Source organism: Scomber scombrus, chromosome 13, assembly GCF_963691925.1.
Source record: "Scomber scombrus chromosome 13, fScoSco1.1, whole genome shotgun sequence".
NCBI lineage: Eukaryota > Metazoa > Chordata > Actinopteri > Scombriformes > Scombridae > Scomber > Scomber scombrus.
This window is the reverse complement of record NC_084982.1, coordinates 24,749,296-24,769,498: the sequence shown is the minus strand read 5'-3', so window position 1 is coordinate 24,769,498 and position 20,203 is coordinate 24,749,296. Positions and strand designations below refer to the sequence as shown.

Below are 20,203 nucleotides of genomic sequence, written 5' to 3'. Positions count from 1 at the left end.
TCTTTGTTTTGCCTTTATGGCCTGCAGCTTCTGCTGTTTTGGTTGATTATCTTTGTTCTCTGTCCAGTTTTTACAACCACCACACAGCTGTTTGTGCTACCTGCCCAACACCAAACAGCAGACAGAGAAGGTGAGGAACTAGCAGATGAACGTTGTGGAGCCATCGAGCCATTTTCCCCACAGGACAAAACAGAGCTTAAAAGGTGAATATAGGATGGTGAGAAACGTCACCTGAAATTAATGTTGCTTATGCAGCTGGATGTGCAACTATCTGCAAATGTTTGATAATATTATTGCGTTACAGCTTGTCGATTTGCTCCAAAGTGGCAAAAAAGAATAAATAATAATACAATACAACAACACCCATGTGATTGAAATCAGTATTTTAAATCAGTATTTTATGCCTTCCATCAATATGTCCTGCTAAAGTAACCATAAGAAAGACATGGAGTCTCTATGAGCAGCAGGGAGCTGTGCAGACTGTGGTGAGTGCTGCATTGAGTTTAGTGGCACCTCATCATGCGCTGTGAAAAACTCGCCACAGCTCCCAGGCTCTCAGTTGTAGGATACAGTGTGATGTAACAGGAAGTAGTGGGTTGCCTTCCAACGTCAACCTGACAGCCACTTCAGTTGCGCTCACTGAGCGCCGGAGATCCACTGTGTCTGCTGCTCTGCGACGAAGCCGAAGACAGAAGACGCTCCGGGGATTGCCTTGAGAGTTTATTCCCGCTCAGCCCTGCTTCGCTTTTGGATATAACTCTCCGGTAGGACGCCCTGAAAAAAAGGAGTGCAAATCGTGCTCCACGCTGCTGTGTTTTCTGAGTCATTTGAGTTGCAGTCACGTCGAACAGCGTTAATGCACAGCTGACAATGCGATTTCATCGTTATGTCTCCATCGGGGTCATTTAAACTGTATCTAGATGGATTACAGAGCAGAGGCATGTGCATTAAGAGAGTGTTGTTCAATCCAGAACAGTGCGAACAGCATCCATAGCCTGGTCCAGTTAATCTGCCTGTAAAATATGGATGTGATGTCGTGAAATGTCAGTGTTTGTGGGGTTTAGACTAGTGTGCCATCCAAGCGCATCAATTAGGTCCATCTGGCTCACCTTTATCTGCTTTATGTAGGTTTTATACATCACTGTGTGTTACATTTCATGCCGAGTAATGAGATGGTTGTGTGCGGTTTCAGTCAGTCGTGTATTCCAGTTTTGAGGTAATGCGTAAAAACGTTTTTAATGGAGCAACATTACGCAGTTTACTCTTAAAACGCACACTGCGAGTTATACAGTTCTCACATCGGCGTGCATGCGGGTGACTCAGTTATGGTTGACTACAGCCACGGTTTGCTCATGTGTACAGTGTAGCTACTAGACTGGGCATCCATGCCAACGATTAAAGAATCACCATTCAAGTATATGGAGGAATGCGATGCATGCAGGGTTTTCAGACTGATTGAACTGGAAAGCAACAGTGATTCTGCTCCATTCAGCACGGAGGCATTGATGTAAGCCATGGTCATGGTTGCTAAATCATCTGCATGGTTACATAAGCAGCAGATTTGGACATGCTGGATGTTTGTGGGCTGGACAGTGGAGGGAAGAGATGATGATGATGATGATGATGATGATGATGATGAATGATGGTGGTTGATGAGGATGATGATGTGTAGGAGGAGGAGGATATGATGACGGTGTTCACCATTGGCAGAGTTTACTGTGCTGAGAAAAGATGCACTGGAGTCATGATCAGGGAGGTGGCAGAGCAGAGGCAACTCCCAAGCTAAAGCCGATTGGTTAGTCACAGCCTAGTTTCATGACATGTGTAAACTCTTTTGTGTCAACACTTCAGATGTGATACAGTACTGCTGCATGCTGCACACTTCTCACGGTTGTGCAATGATGAAACCGAGCACTCCAAGATAACCTTATCATGCACCATGGATCAAATGTTTACATACACTTGTAAAGGGTTTTCATGGCATGGACATTTGGAGATATTAATAATGTGTGCAACTTTTTTACTGTGACTGCATGATTGGGGAAATGTACATTTTTGTCACTAAAAACCCAAATGTGCTTATTTTAAATGTGTTGTGGGTCTTCTGTCAATATAAAAAAATAGATGGATCAGTATAACACACGCGGAAACTTAGGATATTATAAATGCTTGTGGCACAGAAGAGGAAGTTCTAAAATTGCATTTAATTAATGAGATTGTCTCCCAACTTCCTGCCAGTGATTGTGATCTACTACTCTTAGTCTGTATAAATAGGGTTTGTTTGATCACACAAATACAAACCACAAATAAAATGATGGGAAAGTCCAAAGAGACCAGTACAGGGCCATCTTGACCTTAACAGACAAAAAAAAAGGTCAAGTTCTGGAAATTACAGTAAAAGCACTCAGTTAAGGAAAAATCATGGTTCTAGTTTAACCTTAAAACCTTTTAAAAGGCAGCAGATTAAAGCCCTTGAAAAGCTGATATAAAGTACTTTTTTGATAATATTAAATATTTATGACCAAATAAGCACTAAATGGGGGGAAAAACAGCTAGGAGTTATTTCCCCATTTTAAAAAAAATAAAATAAATAAATAAAAATCTAATAATCTCCTCCATCAGGACTGCGTGGGTGTGGTTTGACCAGATTTGATTCAGTGGATATATGAGGCAACGAGCTATATAAACAAGCAACCCATTGTCATCACATCGCATCAATTCAAATCTTCCTTAATTTAAATTGGTGCACAGACATGTGTGACATCACCTCCCACTTCAAATAATTGAAGAGAAAACTGAAACAAATCTGTCTAAGTAATTTGTGTTCATGTCTCCATTTCTCACACTGAAGCTGGTTGAGAAAACATGTTTTCAGGGTTTTTAAAACTCAGTCACGTCTACTTCTAGACTCCGTCACTAGTTGCATACAGCTCAACTAAAGTGATTTTCTTAAAAAAAAATAATAATAATAATTTTAAGATTCTTGAAGGGGTAAATTAATCCACTAAAAAATATTTTAGAAGACAGAAACAGAATTTTGTGTGGGAGAAATATGTTTTTGTCTGCTTTTCCAATCTGTTAATCATCACTCAACCCTTCAGATTTATTTGTGTATACTTGTGGAAGTCCTGCCCCCACATTAGGAACCACTGCCCTACAGCATTACTGTCCATATGCCCCATAAAAAATTGTAAATGATTTAATATGAATTGCTATTACGCATGATCATGATCTGTAAAGTTCCATGACACAACTACCAAAAACGTAAGCCTGGAAAAAATTAATTGAGATATCAGGACCATTTCCACTGCAAATGTGTCAAAGCTGTCAGTTGTCAGCACTGTCAATTGAGCCTGTGAGGCCTTTTCTTTTTTGCTCTGACATCTACAAATGACCAACATTAAATACATGAGCATGATTGTGCAGTGGGAATGTCACGCCACTCATCAGATTCAACCCCCGAACTATCATGCTGAGTGTTTACTGCCTGAGTCCAAAAACCAGCTATTAAATATGGGCGAGACAAAAGTCTTGGCAGCATAGCTTCCCAAACCCTTGCGATCTCCATGGTGTGGTGACTGTAATACTGAAGCGATGGCATTTACAAGCTGTGCCAGTGGAATCTCATTCACACTGTAGCTGAAGATTATACATCAGCTCTGCGGTGTATAAAGGTTGAATTAAGGATAATTTTCTTTTGCACTCAAAGGAACAATTGTTATTCTGTCTTTTAACTTAGAAGCTACTGTTATACCAACATATCTGTGGTGAAACTGTGTGACAATTTTCAGGCTGATTAATCCTCTTCTTTTGTGTGTATCTGTGAATCAATCTACATTATGTGTGTGCTCTTGCAAACTGTCTCCTCATCAGATGGGTGCAAAGGCCGCCCCATTCACAATCACTAGAGTGATGACAAGTCTAAGGAAACATAACCCTTTATAAATCATCCAGGCGCAGAGGTCTCCTGCAGCCTGCTTTTTATTGATTCCTCTTCTGTGTTCCTTATCCTCCTGTGGACACTACAGCCCTCACACACAGCATGTTTAATAAGGGATCTTCAAACACATTCAAGTTGAACCATTATTGTGTTACAGCTTGGATCAAATCAGCAACCCTTTTATACATTATATGTCTTTTTCTGTCTGCTTACCCCAGCCTTAAGTTATCATATTACAAGCACAATGTACATATGCATCAGTCTCACAGTTCTCCCCTGAGGTTCTGGATTCAGTTTCAGGGATGTGATAACCTTTTGAGGTAATTTTTCCCCTCATACATTATGGAGGGTAATTTTTTCCTAACCAGTTTAATTTCAGTGCTCAAGGTGCCTGACAAGACCTGTCACACATTGATGTCTTCTGAATGCAGCATCTGGGCAGCTTTGTCTGTACGCAGTGGTTGGCAGCGCAATGCTTTATGGAGGAGAGAGGACAGTGGAAAAGAGGCTGTTTCTAAGGGTGTTCCATGTTTGTGTGAGCTAAACAAACTGTCAGTGACACAGGCTTCCTGATTTACTGTGTGGGAGGGGGCCTCTGGCATACAAAATAGAGGAAATGGTCCCTGTGAAGCTCAGCGTGTCTGTCGTCCGAAGATGAACCTGTAGTACTCTATTTGACACTTGTTTTCAGGAACTGTAACCATTACTTTCCCATAACACAAAATGACCATATTGTATTTTTGTGGAATTTGATGAAACTTTGCATTTAAGAATTATTACAAAGGGTAGAAATTTCTGGTTTTAAAGCAACCTTTCCAGTCAGTATTCACCACTTTAGACCCCTCTTCCTCCCTGCATTTTCTGCTGCTATAAGCAAATGTCTTCAGCAGGCATTTCTGTTGGATCTCCAATTAGTTAAGTTACTCTACTGTGAAAATGTGACTGTTATTATTGTTCAAGTCAGGCTGCCGTAAGCTGTGCCAAAGACCTCTTTATATTATTGTAGTTAATTGGTTTCCAAGATTTAAAAAAACAAACTTCCAAATGACTTTGTTCCCCTTTAAGAAAGGAGTAGTTTTGTCCATATTCTTTATGGTGGTCATTATCACAACGTATAGTGTGACCTGAAGAAAACTCCATGTTGGACTGGCTTGAGGGTCTTTCTTTTGTTCTTTTTTTTTCATTAAAACAAAATCCTTGAATAGATGATTATTTTTTGCAGACTGATGAGCTTTCAACACATAATATCTAGTTTAATATGTTTAATTTCATCACACTCATTACACTGTAATATTATCTCGTAGGGAGACAGAGTAATTCAATTTTTTTACAAAATCCCAAATATTGCATGCTATGTACTCTGTTTCCATAGTAGCTCACTCATGTAAGCAGCTAATTGTTTTTGTTACACAAACTCACAGGATACAGAGCAACTTGAGCCTGTTAGTAATGACGTGAATAGCTCCCTTGGAGGTCAAGTGTAGGGCCTGCAGCAAGCACACGGAGGATACTCCTTGGCTTCCTTGGCTGTCTTAAAACAGCAGTGAATTTGACCAAGCTCCAGAGTTATTTTTGTAGTGGCAATACCAGTGGGGAATCTCTCATACCAGTCCTAGAAGACCCTGTATTCACTGAACACTACACTATATAGCGTATACTACACTATATAGTATGCGGCATATACAGTCACATATTTGTCTGATCAGTATCTGTGTGAAAGTATGTCATGTAGTTTACCTTGGGGAATTTGAGAATCCCTTTTACTAACATAGGATGTGAGTGCATTATGGCGCTTTGGGAAATGTCTAGATGGATTGATGGACATTTAACTTTGGGAAGATTAGTAAAGGATGCTTGACCTTCTTGCAGACAAATCTCAAAGGGAATCTTCCTGGGATTTATAATGTTTCCATGGCCAGGAGAAAAATAGCTGACAATTGAACTAAAGTATCCTCGATGAAACCCACAGATATGAACAACCATTTATTTAACACCCCCCCCAAAAAAAAAAAAAAAAAATCAGAGAGAATGTGTAAACACTCATTTGAACTCTCAGAGCAGTTTTCTGCCTGTAAATCCTCTTCCGGCTGTATGCCAGTGTAATGACTACTAATCACTGCAACAAACAGCCAGTAAACCTGTGAACACCCACAGCCTAGATACAAAAATATCCACCAGAAAGGGGGAAAAAAACTGTTAAGAAATTGTGTAAGCCATTGTGTAAAGCTGTCAACCTGTCTCTAGCCAGCGCACATAAAGAACCTGACAAAGAAAAACAAGTGACCTGTAAAAATGTGGCTCCATGTAGTGGAAAGAATTGGTGGAATTAGCCTCACTTTCCCACCAGACTCACTGTACTTTATGCCCCAGGTCAAGCAGTGAACACTCAGGTTTGGCTATTTTTAACACAGCTTAGAAGCCCTATAGTCACATCAAAACATTTATATTAACACCAAGGAGAACCACCAGCAGCTATGCAGGTGCAATGTACCATGGTGCCCGGTTTATTTTTAACCAGTGTATTTTTATCTAGGTATTTGTACTATTTTTTCATTTGCGTAGACGAGAGGCCCCTGGAATAAGATCTCTTTTCTTTGATACTTAGTACTCTTCGCCCCCTTTTAAAAGGTAACATAAGACAACCCCAGTGTTTGTTATGTTTTACTCATTTTTTTCATGTCACGCTTAAATAATGACAACATAATATTAAAAAAAATTAGATTTAAGATGCAGAAGGAAAATTTAAGCTACTGGTAGCATACCTTTTGTCAAACAGCAGCAGGCTCGGCATTGTTTAGTGTCTTCTTTTAATCAAATGGTTCGACGTCTTTGGAAAACACTTATTCGATTTCATGCCGAGAGTTAGATGAAAAGATTGGCACCGGTCTCGTGTTTGATGGGTAAAAATGTAGCTCGAGTCAGCAGCTAAGTTAGAGGTAATGAAATCTCCTCTTTCAACGTCTGAGGCTTTGTTCATATTTGTTTCTCAAAACAGATCTTGAAGACAAACTGTCCACGTTTGCAAGTGATCAGATTAGATTTGTGTGTCCAGACTCACTAACATATCTGCACGGCTTGTTGTGGTAATGACGAAAGTGTCAGTAACTACATACGCTGCAACGCTGGTGACGCGGCTTTCCAACGCAGAAGCAAGAGAAATAGAGATCCATCATCCCCCCAAAGTGCCAGCAGACAATTTTATATCCAAAAAAACACATTTGATCTGGCATACTGAACAAGGCCTAAAGCTCAGTAAGTGTAAACATGTAAAGTTGTAGTGTCCACAGGGTTTTTTACACTTTTTTATTTATCTGTTATCAGTTATGTTTTTTCACCCAGGGACTCCTGTTGGTTTGAGTTTTTGGATGATGGAACAATCCTAAGGGAACTGTACTCTCAGCAGTTGTTCACTTTTGGAAACATTGTTTTCGTGATGTTGAGCAGTCGATGTTACAATAACACTGCCTCTATCTCTAATTGGTGCCCACTGTTCCTCTTTGATAATGCCGCTGTGTTTGGCAGTTGTTCAGGTTCTGCTCTCCTTTCTACACGAGTTAGCTCTGGACTTTCGTGACTCATGTACCTGCTGTTGAGTTCAGACACTGATTATCTGACATTGATTGGGCCCTGTTATCAGCTTTCTAATGTTTTTAAAGCTCACTTTAAACTGTCAGTCCTTTTTTTTTAAACAATACGTATTATTCATCTCAGTGTGACTCACCTGAGTTACTGCCTTTCTTATGGATGCCTAAAAGTGCAGTTTAATGATAGTTGTTCATCTCATGTATATTGTAGAAATGTGAGATATACATGAAACATTACACTCTCGTTCATCTATAGAATGTCTACTGTGTTTTCCAGCTGTGTGTTCGTAACATTTTCAAAACACCTTTTCCTCCTACAGTGTTGCCCTAATTGCTACCAAACTTGGCAGGAACCCTTCATGGTCTAAAACTCTCATTGAAAATCGTTGCCCTCGGCGCCGCAGTGTGTTTTAGTGTCTTTTCACTCCTTGTTTTATTTTTCTGGCACTAAATTTGGCTTTCATCAACCTTGTTTCTAGCTAAAGCAGGCAACACTTTTCAGCAAAAAGAAACTCCAATGAACCCACAGTTAGCAAATAACTGGAGCACATGGCATGTTTAACAGCTAAGTAGATGGGAATTTGTCTCAGGAGTTAGTCAGAGATCAAAACAGCATCAAAGGGAAAATATTGGACTCAGATTCATCAGAAAAAATTAATGTCAGTTGTACCCCGTTTCTCTTTGATGTGGAAGCTGTTTGCGAACATGTTAATCTTAACAACACCTTAAGGTGATAATGTGTCAGTGTTATGTTTTCAACTTGTTTCACTGCCCTCAAGTGGACAAAAAAAATAAATGTTGTTTTAAATATTAGAGCCAAAGGCATTGACGCTGGTCTGAAGTCAGATGAATATACTGACTGTCACAATATTTTACGATTAATGTCCAAGCCATAAAAAAAAAGCTATAGCAGCGACAGTCAGACTCTTTTACCAGACAGAACAACCCCAGAGAGCTTTCATTATGCATGTAAATTATTATCTCTACAATAGCTGCTCATAGCTACTACTACAGTGTGGTTAAAGATAAGGAGATGGCAAAAAAATATGTTTAAACCTGCATTAACAGATTGTTTTGGCCACTTGGGGACAGCGGAAACAAGTTGTTAACACAACATGACATTATCATTCATTAATATTTAAGCTAACGTGTTGCACTTGTTTATAAACAGTTGCTTATGTATGCATCCAGCAGTCACGGAGCAACATTATTATTCATTTGGAGTCATGTTTCTGTCCACGTGGTGAGTCTATGTTCAATATTCAGAATCTCTTAGCCTGTTTTTGCTCTCTACAGAACTCCTAAGGGAAATATCTGGCTCGTTAGCTGCTAAATGCTTCACTATGTTCACCAGCTGGTCGCTAACTGTCTCTGTCTGGTGTTTGGTGCTGGGCAGGTAGTGTATCGCCGGGATTTTTAGAGCTTTTCTTCTAGAAACAGCTGCCCAAAGAAGTTGTAGCTGGACGGATGAACAACAGTCGCTATAAAGCTCCATAAACCTGAGGTGAGCTGTAGAATCAGGAGATAATGCTCTGTAGGTTCATCAATATGAATTACGGCTCTTATTTAAAGGATTGTTATAGTTATGGCAAGGCAACAGGAACGCTTGGCTTAGGTTACAGAAAGGCTACTGGTACTGTTAAACCAAGCAACCAATCAAGCCAACATTTCAATGTCCTCAATCGATCCAGCCTCCACACACTTACTGTCCACCTTGTTATAAAAAGAGCTCACACATTATGTTCTGCTTTGGCACTGAACTTTGAAATGGGATGTAAATCACGTACGACCAAATCTTTTAAGTTTGTAAATCCTCAGGATACTGGGCTTCATCATCTGCTCTTTGACCATACAGCCTCAAGCGGCCTGAATGACGATGGTGACTGACTGTGTCACTTTACATCTGACATCATCTACAGTAACAATATTCAGCACCAGTGTGTGTGTGTCACTTTTCTAATTTCCCCATGAGCTAGACTAGTATCAGAATACAGTCTTTTCTTCTTTTCAGCACCACAGTTATGAGTAGATCCATGTGCTTGCCTGGAGAACATTGGCATGCTGGCAATGAGGGCGTGAATGCGATGACATGAATACTCAGGCATCTGGGTTCTTGTCTGCAGTAAGACCACTGGACCACTGGAACCTCCCTCTTGCCATGTAAATGCACAAAATATTGCGTGCATCGGGTGAAGTAGGTTGATCGAGAGTTGAGGAGGTCTTTTCACGCAACAAAGACGACTCCTCCCTCACAGCTGTGTGGGATTCTTATTGTTTTCCGTGACATCTGGTGGTGCCCCTGGCAACTTGGAAACTCACATGAGGTCTGCTCCCATGTCCTGGGCTCTGTAACATCAGCGCTTGAGATGTTCAAGACTGATTCAGGCATTATTCCAGTAATATGCAAGCGATTAGCCAAATGTACAGCTGATCCCAGGGGGGGAATGTCCACTAGCTATATTTGGTCATGTTGATTGAGAGAGGAAACTCTCAGGGGGGTGAGATTATCCAAATGTGCAGCTGATCCCAGGGCAAATGTCCACTAGCTATATTGATTCAGTTATGTTGATTGAGAGATGAGGCCCTCAGAGAAAGTGTGTTACCATGCCCTTTTTGGAAAGCTTTTCCTCCTGTGCCATTCACATACCTGCCATCTCGTTAAGAAATGTTAGAATATCCTGCTTTGTAGACCCTCCGTCCAATCATCAGCTCTCATTGTGCCCACAAGATGACAGAAAACAGTGGGAGGCCAAGGTGGCTTGAAGCTGAGCCCATTCCTCCCTCCTTGTCCACATCAGAACTTTCAAAGAGATTTTTTACAGGTGGAGATGAGATGATGATATACAGGTGGATGTTTTGTATCAGGCTATTAGTACACATGCAAAATGATATGAGTAAAAAGATCATGGGAAGCCATGTTAACATTTTGCAGCCATTGGTGGAATCAAAGAGAGGCTATAAATAGTTTAAAATGATCTCATTTGCATTGTTGTGACTTTTAAAAGCAAATGTTTGTATGCACAGACAATTCAATCTGGATGCAGAGGATCATCTTGCTCATTAGTCTGGGCTGATGTACTTTGCTAACACCTGCACTCCTCAAGCTGTATCTCCACAAGCGTGTTTGATCTTAATGTAACCTAATCCTGCCTGATAAACACTGCGCCTTGAGCCATGTGTCGCACGTGGTGCGTGTAAAGAGAAACTGAGCTTGTCAACGTCTGAGGAAACAAGTCTGCAGTCTGTCTGTAGCCGACATCAGGCTGACAGTGAATTTCAAAAGCTAACACTTAGAAGAGCTTTCCACGAGCGTCGGCCGGCGGCCAAACAGACGACTACTCATTGAAGTCCAGCCGTCTTCTTTATTATATTGAGACTAATAAAATAGTTTTGAATAACAAGTTGCGATTAGCTACGCGTCTACATTTACGACCGCTTAACTCCACTTCAAAACAATGCGAGTATGATGATAGAGAAACGTGCCTGCCTGTCTGTCTATCCGTATCAGTCCCACCCCCACACGCTCTGATGAGTGTGTGTCAGAGAGAGGTTGTGTCCTGCCAAGTAGACTGCAGAGAGTAATCTCCAGTGTTTGGACAAATATTAGCAAAATAATGGATTGCTTTGAAAAGCACTTCTTGCACGATTGTGCATTAACTATTAAAAAAGGGTTAGGGTTAGGTTAAATATGCCACACATACGTTTATGGGTTTAATTAATTAATTAAAAACATGTTTTCATTGCGTTTTTTACATATGTTTTTTCACATGGTACGTTTTTTGTTATCCTGTCATTGAGTAATTTTCTCCTTATTTATGGAAGATAAAGATGACTAGAAGTTGATTCAGTAGATTCACAGGAGTTATTTTGGGCATAGGCTTACTTTATATATAATTGAATTTAAACTAATATGTAGGCTAGATAAGTCATCAGATTAAAATCACGTTTCCTCCATAACATACATATCCTTGTTTACTTTAGTTGAGCAAAAGTGCATTCATGTTTCCAGTAAAACAACAAATTAACTATCATTGTGGCATGTTTTGATAAGCCTTACAGCGAAGATGCTAACAAATAAATAATAAAGTCTGATGTTTCTTAATTGTAAAAGTTCTGATCAGTCAGGAATACAGACTGTGTGACAGTACTTCACTATGTTTACACGGGTAGGCAAACTCATTAAATTTGCAAGAATTAAGATCAGTGTGTGTGTAATGGGATAGTGTCATTAGAACGTGCCAGAGGCCACCAAATTTGGGCTTTTACAGCCATCCCCCTGGACCTGGACTGTTTTTTCCCCCACTGGCTGGCTTCTCAATATCCTTCTGGAAAGCCCTGCTTAGAGATCTTTATGATGAGATGCAGCACACACATGCAGATGATGTTGAAATCTCTTAGTGGGAGCGTATAGTGATACTGCTTACATCAGTACATTTTATTGAGTTTATCTTCTTCTTCTTCCATACATTTTGTTCAATATGTCACAGCTGTTTGTTGTTATGAAAGAGTGACATCCATCATCAACACATGCTTCAGCTGAACTTGTCAATAGTTTTATTCCATTGATCCATGAGCTGTAGCTTCAACCATTTGAACATGACAAAAAAACAAAAACAAAGACTTGTAATTATCTGTTTAGAATTTGAAATGTTCAGTGTATGAGTGCACATGCCGTGTCACGAACTCCAGTGAGATGGTGTTTGTCTGAGCCCATTGCATTCCCCTTTTTGCCCCATCAGTAAACTAGGCTATTGTTCTCTTTGCTACCGTTAAATGGATTAAACTAGTCAGCCATGTTGAACACATAACGTGGCATCACATCACTGAGAGATACTGTGAGGCAGCATTAGATATCTACACTGTGGATGGGAAATCATTTGCTGACTTAAACGTTTTTTACTCAAGTGAGGCAGAGGCATTGTGAAAGAATGAAGCATCAATTCTTTAACATAGCTTCGTATTAGGTGAAATGTGTTGAAATGAATCAGACACTGACCAAATACAGTAAACAGATGGTTTTAACGGATGCTCGTGACATGACTCTAGGGATGGAAATGTCCGTCTGTTGGTCAGTTGGTTGGTCGGATCATTTCACCACTTTTATGCAGACTGAAATAGGCTTGGTCGATTGGACTGACCACAGTGTTATACAAGTAGAATGGCCTCTTTAAGGGATAGTCCAGCATGTACATGGTTTGTGTAGCGATAGTGTAGCTGTGGTCAAGAGAGAAAGAGCGAGTGTGTGACATTTAGGCAGTATAGCTATGAACGTAGCAATGCAATGTATCAGCAATTGCCTGTTGTTGGGCTGACAGTGGTCAGTAGATACATTTTGAAAGCTGAATTTGTCATGACATTTTGTACAGCCGTTCCTCAGAGGATAAATCCTACTGACTACTGACTACTCTACCACTACCAGCAGGTTGATGTTTTATTTGTTTTGTGGGTGAAATGTCTTGAGAGCTATTAGTTGGATTGTGGTAGAATTTATTTAATTTTTCCTTATGTCTTACTGAAGGTATTTAGATATGAATTGAAGCTACAGTCCATTCTGGACATTGAGTATACTGTAAATGCTATATGGTATAATTATAAGCTTATGTAAATCTAACTGGGCTTGAAACTCAACCCTGCACCAAAGATTCCCTGACTCCCACAGTTTATTAAAATGATACAAGACTGCAGGTCATTTGAAATTCGACACAGAAAGCACAACTGGGCTTTTTCTCTCTTTGGCTGTTTTCTTTTCTCTTGTTTATAAAGCAAGCACAAGATATTTACCAGTGGCCAGCTGTGTGTTGGCCTTTCAAAGACTGATAACAGATTCAAGCAAACATTACAAAATGATAGTGCGGTATTTATGTTTGCATCAGAAAGCATACATTATCAATCGCCTTTAGTACTCTTGAGCCTTGAGTCTAATAATAAAACGCCTTTAATATTACATGGCTGGCACTAATGTGTTTCAGCTGGAAGCCTTCGTCAGGGGGGTTGACATAAAGTACAAACACAGAAGTAGCACAGGACATGACGCAAATGACTTGCAGGTGTAAGACACAAGCTACAGAAATCACACCAGAAATCAATGAAGAAACTGGTTTATTCCACCGAATATTTATTTTCTTGTTGCAGAACTAATGTTCTTTCAATAATCAGGTTATCTTTATTTGGCTCACATAGTAAATGTGCAGTCTTGGTGGCATTAGTAAGGACAACAACTGTCAACATAGTTAATAGTACATAGTTCACATATTGATTGTTAGTGCTTATGCTTGTAGGGACTTGATTAATTGTCATGGCTTCACCCTCCGCTCTTGTTAAACCTGTATCCTGCTATAGAATCAGGCAGTAATGATGTTAGAGGTCCTCACCAGCCTAATGGACATCCGAATGCCACTCAACAGAAACTCGGAGTGTGGGGCGCCAAACATCCTGTGAGGGCAGAAGGATGTTTACAGCACAGCACAACATCTCTGCAGACACAGTGGGAGTAGAAAAGTACAGGCTGAGCTCTGGCTCTGGGCGACAAGACAACAGATGTTATGTATAGGCTGTTTTCCAGGTATCTTTTCGCAATGCTGGCGGATGCAATAGGTGATCAGCTCTTGTGCAAAGTGCACATGACTAACCACTTCTGGGAAACACTGCAGATAATAGTGGACCACCCACAGTTTGCACTGGTTTGTAGTTTGATTAAATGATCATACAATAATCAATAATGAAGTGTAATGCCTCCATGAAGGTTGCTCTCTTAGCTTTGAGCTGCAATTAGCCAGGTTTAAACAATATGTATTATGTGTAAGATGTTTGAATTGCCAACTCTTTTTTATTCATCTTTTATTTCATTCTTCCACTTTAGGCTTTGTGTTCTTTATCCCATTGCTGCTGTTGCTACAGTACATTGCTGCCTCTATAGTAGGAAAAACTAATTATGGGGAACATTATGATTATTATGAGTTTGTGGTTATTGATTTATGAGGTTTTTCATGACTGCTGTCACTGTGCTGCAGTACTACTGATGAGTTATGATGAATATCGCATTAAATAAGACTAAATTGAGAACTCTCAGATTGTTCCACAGCCGTGTACACTAACAGAAACAGGTGTGAAGATAACAATTTTGTTTCCAGAAAGTATTTCTAACCTTATTTACTAAAATGTCACTGGTCAGGCTTGTCCTTTAGATTTTTTAATCACAAAAGTAATCCGGCTTGATTCCTATTTTTGCTACTTAATTTTTCACTTTCATCGGCAAAATGAACACCGTTTGTTACCCAGATTTTCATGGAAACCTGACCAGAGCTAAAATGCCAGTGAATCACGGACATTTTATCCACTTATCCTCATGTGCACGCATAAGTGATTGTTTGTAAACAGGAAACCTGTCTGTACTTAACCATCATCATCATTAAATTACCACGTGTCTTTTGTGGCTTGCCACTTGCCAGTGACACTACATATACAAAACATTTGTTTCCGTCATAAATAAGGTATTTATGGTAGAGAAACTAACAAAATATAATGCAAGGAATTCTCACCATGACAAATGGTTTATATTCAGATGAGAGTGGCCAGTTTTTTTTTTTTCATTATCACGTTGAGGATCATTTTTGTCAGTTTTTTCATATGATACAATGGCACCACTAACACAAGCTACATCAAAGAAAACAGGATGCAAAATGCACCACAAGTTTTAAGAAAACAAGCTGTGAGTTGCATTCAAAAAGCTATTGCGAAATGACTCTGTGACGCGTGTTCTAGGTTGCCATCCGACGAGATATGTCCTCTGTATCAGTCTGCTAATGTATGAAAAATAGCCCTTGCCAAGAAACAGCTGGGGAACTTGGCAACGCGGTGGGCCGTGTGTGCATCTGTGTATGTGTCTGTGTGCATTTTTGTGTGTTTGCATGCACGCATGGGTGACAGAGCAGCTGATCTTTTCCTGGCTGTTTCTAATTTGCACATCACCATAATGTTTTACAATCCCACTTTCAGTAAAGCCCTCCCCCTCCTCTTCTCTCCCCGGTGCGGTGCTTTTTTAATTCTGAGCAGACTTCAGGAGGCATGGGGCCAGTCCCTCTGGTGATTGAACTGCAGGGAGACTTGTAAGAATCAACTGGGTCAAATCCCTCAGTGATGTACTGACTAATAGCCCTCTGTTTTACCTCCTTGTTTATTTATCAGTGTGTCGTAAGACTGTAAGATTAGGTCTGTGAAAATGGGCTTTTTTCAGCAACTACACAATGAATATTCAACTTGCTTGTTGGCTAATAATTTATATAATCTGTAGCACTAAAAGTATGTTATTCAAATTTCAAAAAGTAATCTAATAATAGTCTATTTCCACTCACTATCTTGAATTATTTGAGTATTTAATTGCAATTTTTTTCAACTAGTATTGCAACTACAATATGAATGTTCTATAAACAACAGGCAATTGTGTTCGACATAGTTTAAAAATATGTTTTATTCCAAGCATAACCACAAATATGTGTTAACAGAATCTGATAAAATAACACAGGTTTATTGTTTTGGTCCTCCAAGGGTTTTTTTTACCCCTCAAATTCTAATTAAACTTGGTTACTTATTGTACTTGACATTACTCAATAATGTTGAGTAATGATATTCATGATGTTCAAATGTGGTATTATATTTGTTTATAGCAGCTACATTGTATTGATAATGACTGGTTAGCCATGTTTGGCAGTGTTTTTTTTATTGGATTGATAACATTTAATTGTGCTGATTAGCCTCACAGACTGCTCCACAGCTCTGAATCCTGCAGGTCCTGATGGATTTAAAATCAGTGTCAGTGCTCTTTGTGTACACTTGACAACAACTACCTACTTAATAGTAACGTCTGAAATTGACATGAAGCAATAATCTATATCATTACCTTGATTAACAACATATAAAGCCTACTTTTCAAACTTAAAATGCAGCATTTCTACTTCCACAAAAACATCTTTGATCAGTAAACTGTAAAAGAAACTGCAGTTCACCAGCCAAGAGTTCTAATTGTTTTACCAACTCACACATTCATTAGTAACAGCCAAGTATTTGCCAGCAGAAGCTTAAACTTTTTCAAACAGTTCTCTCTCTGCAGTTAAGAGATTGTTTTTGTTATGTAAGTGATAATTAAAACTGGGTTTTTTTCTTATCGCACTTTCGATATAAAAACAATTAATATTTTTTCTGCCCTATTCTATAAGCAGAATCATATTTTAAGCTGTCCCAAGCTGTTAAAAATTGACCCCGTTTCTTGTAAGCTGTAATTTATCAGTGTAAAGTCCTTTGTTTAAAATCTTTTTGATGTTAATGGTAAGAAGATAGTTTTGGGTTTATAGGCCCTGCATCTTGTGGATGCTCACTTCTTAAAGGCTTCTGTTTCACATGTTGTAGTGTTGGTGTAATTATTCCATCAAATTGAATTAGACTTCAGATGCTGTGAATATCAGTGATGATCTGTTCTTGTGGGGTTTGAAAGATTTTATTACATTTAGCTTCTGAATGAGCTGTAATCTAATCCTGCATGTAATGTGCCTACATGTCATCCTGGGTTCAGGCTCTCTGCTACACCCCCCCCCATTGAAAGCAATGCTGCCACCACAACGTGTTTTGTGTGAGGTATTGTAAAACGCTAACAACTTGCTCCTGGTTATCTTGGGTGTCATTATACAGAGAAACCCTTGATTTAGGCTGATATACATTTATGGAAAAAATAACAGACAAAAAAATAAAGGAAAACAAAAGAAGACATTTTAGTACAAGCTAGAGAGCAGCCAGACAAAAAGCCACAACATGGGCTTCAAAGACAAACCAAGAAAAAACACTAAATGCTTTACTTTAAGTGGCAGCCTCTGGAGTCTGAACAAAAGGAACTAGAGCACTCGCTGACCTGCTAACTTTGATAGTGAAACAAAAGCGGTACCGGAGTACCCAGGATTTAGTACACCCACTGTTTTTCAAAGCAGATTTGTACAACCTGAGGGATATGTTTCCATTTGAATTTCATCTCATCTGCTGTGCAGCAGCCATGACGTGGAATCCCAGTGGCCTGCAGCAATGTTTCAAACAGTTTTCCGTGATTCTGCTTTGATGAGATGCCAGCATCACCTTCAATAATTGTGCAAAGCAGACATGGCTCACAAAACACATATTGCAATAAGGGCACGGGATTTAAAGTCAGTTGTACTTACATTACTTTTATCAAGGAACCTGAACTTTCTCATGATCTAAGAGGGTTCCTTGGGCTGGACCCAACTGCTTATTTTGTCAGCTGTGGTGTTCTTTGATCACCAAGCCAAACTACTAACATTATGGGTACATTTAAGTCCGAATTGACCTACATGTACAGTCAGTGTTAGATTTTTGAGCCTGTTATAGTTACAGGTTGGGATTTCGACAGATCATATCTGGTTGAGTTAGACCCATATCCTGTCTACCCTGAACCATATGGTGTGTTGTGCTTAAAGGGGACATGTGCTTTTTGTGATTTTCTGTTATGTTTTACACAGTTTTGAGGTCAGATGCCTGCGTTAAATGAGGTCATAGGTACAAAACTTGAGGTTATTGTGATTTAAAAATAATCACGAAAGCCAGCCAGCTTACTCTGAACGCTTCATTTGCAATGTTACTTCTACTTCCCCCTTGTGAAGACATCAGATTGTTCGAGCATGCCCAGAAAGGTTGTTCACATTGTCCATTTAACAATAAGAAAAAAAAGTAAAATCCTACTACTACTGCTTGTTTACATAGCCTCCAGACCTGCCCAAAGTCCGAGATGCAGCACCTTGAAGCTGGCCAATCAGAATAGAAAAGAGCTCATGACGAGGGGGGCCTTATAGAGGCAGGAATTAAAAGGGCTTGCTTCACCTACATCATGCAAAGATATACCAATACAGCCTCAGACTATACATATTGATCTGGAAAAGTGCACATTACATGCCCTTAAAAGACACTAATTCATTGTTCACATTCTGATCCAGTTGCTTATTGATTATTGTGAACATGTTAGATCCTTTGCAGCTGTAAACGAGAACATTGACGTCACAGTTGTGAGTGCAAGAAAAAACCCTCCACTATAGAATGTATTATTTGGTAATCCAGACATTAATGCAGAGGCACACCTCAGATAAAGGTCATTTCACTCCTTCACCATGTTATCGCTTCCACCATGATTACAAATCACTAACCAATAAGGACTTGGTTGTCCTCATTGCTCTATCTGCCACTTTTTGTCCATCCTGGGTGTGTATTTCCACTGTAGTACAGTCTCATGTGATTTCAGGGGTTGCCTGGCAACATGACTTTAAAGTTAGTCTTCATGACAATCAGTGTGTTGTCCACTGCATTTACTCAGTCATTGAGTATGAGGTTATATCTGACTGTCATGATGGAAATAAAACCAAAAGGATCTCCACACTGTCAACTATTCACTCACCTGTACTCACTTTATTAAAGGATAGGTTCTTCAAATCTGTCTTAAAACAGCAGTCACACTGAAATATGTTTCATTTGTACAAGTGACTCTTTTCTGACTCCTTGCAAGTGAAAGGTTTTTAATCCTACACACTTGTCAATTAGACTGAACAAATAAATCTGTGAAATAAGTTTTTATGTAGACTGTTATATGAAGGTTTCAATAATCTTACAGTCTGTCCTCGGGTTAAGTGACTGTGACAGTAACAATTTCTCACACGATTGAAGCCACTAATACTTTCATCAATGTTATTTGTTCCATCTGAGAGAAATTATTTCACTTAATCGACACATAATTTATTCTCCATTCCAGATCTGCAGCTGGTAAGCCGTCATCCAGCTTTGAACATGGCCAAAAGGAAGATGGATAGCATCGGGCGGAACGGGATGGTGGCACTTATGCTGCTGTGTAATCTAACAAAGGTAGGACAGCTTGTGGAGACCAAAAGGCACACAAGCAAAAATTGAAAACACACAAATGCCGCAGTCTAACCACTCAGCTTTGACTTTTTTTGACCCACTTAGAATCATTCACTGTATGTCAGTTTCAGTTTTTGTTGGACAGCTTGAAAAGGCTGTTTTAGGTTGGTATTAGATCTGTTAAAAAAAGAACTAAAAACATTTGGTTGGCAATATTTCTTCATAGATGTCATGTTTTCCATTGAACGCAAATAGGTTTTTATGGAAATCTGTTCATGTTCGACTCCCTTTCCTGCCATTATGAATAGCATATGGTGACTATTCTGTTTTAATCCCTATAGAGTCAGAATACACAGACTAAATTGGGTACAGACAAAAACTTGCATGTTTTTTTTTTTCTCAAGTGAAGCTAAGGATTGCTCCAGGAAACACAGCCTGTCAACCTGTAAAACAAATATTACAAGAGTAAGATGTAAAACATGAAAAAAATAAGGTGGGAAAAAAGGAAACATTTCCATATAAGGCTGCAATAAGACTTTCTCATAGGCAAGTCATCTGGAATTCAGATTTTAGGGTTGTCTTAGGTTACTTGTTTTTAAATAGAAATGACACCACAATTACACATTTCCAAACCTTTATTAAACATAAGCATCTAATGTGAAGCAATAATGCTCATGTCCAATGTGGCCTCTGTGCGATATTGTCCAGAACTCCCGTTCGCTAATCGGCCTTGGCTTAAAAAAAACAAAGAGCTGAATATATTTACCATGTGTCTTTT

General features: G+C 39.3%; 1 protein-coding gene across 1 annotated transcript in view; it reads left to right on the top strand.

The window, feature by feature from the left end:
* The first annotated feature begins 625 nt into the window (after window positions 1-625).
* calcrla (calcitonin receptor-like a) overlaps window positions 626-20,203 on the top strand; it is a 28,145-nt gene continuing 8,567 nt past the window's right edge. The window contains exons 1-2 of the mRNA XM_062431499.1: window positions 626-764; window positions 19,319-19,428. Of these exons, the coding sequence (XP_062287483.1) occupies window positions 19,354-19,428 (75 nt within the window). The 5' untranslated portion in view covers window positions 626-764; window positions 19,319-19,353. The remainder of the gene's footprint in view (window positions 765-19,318; window positions 19,429-20,203) is intronic.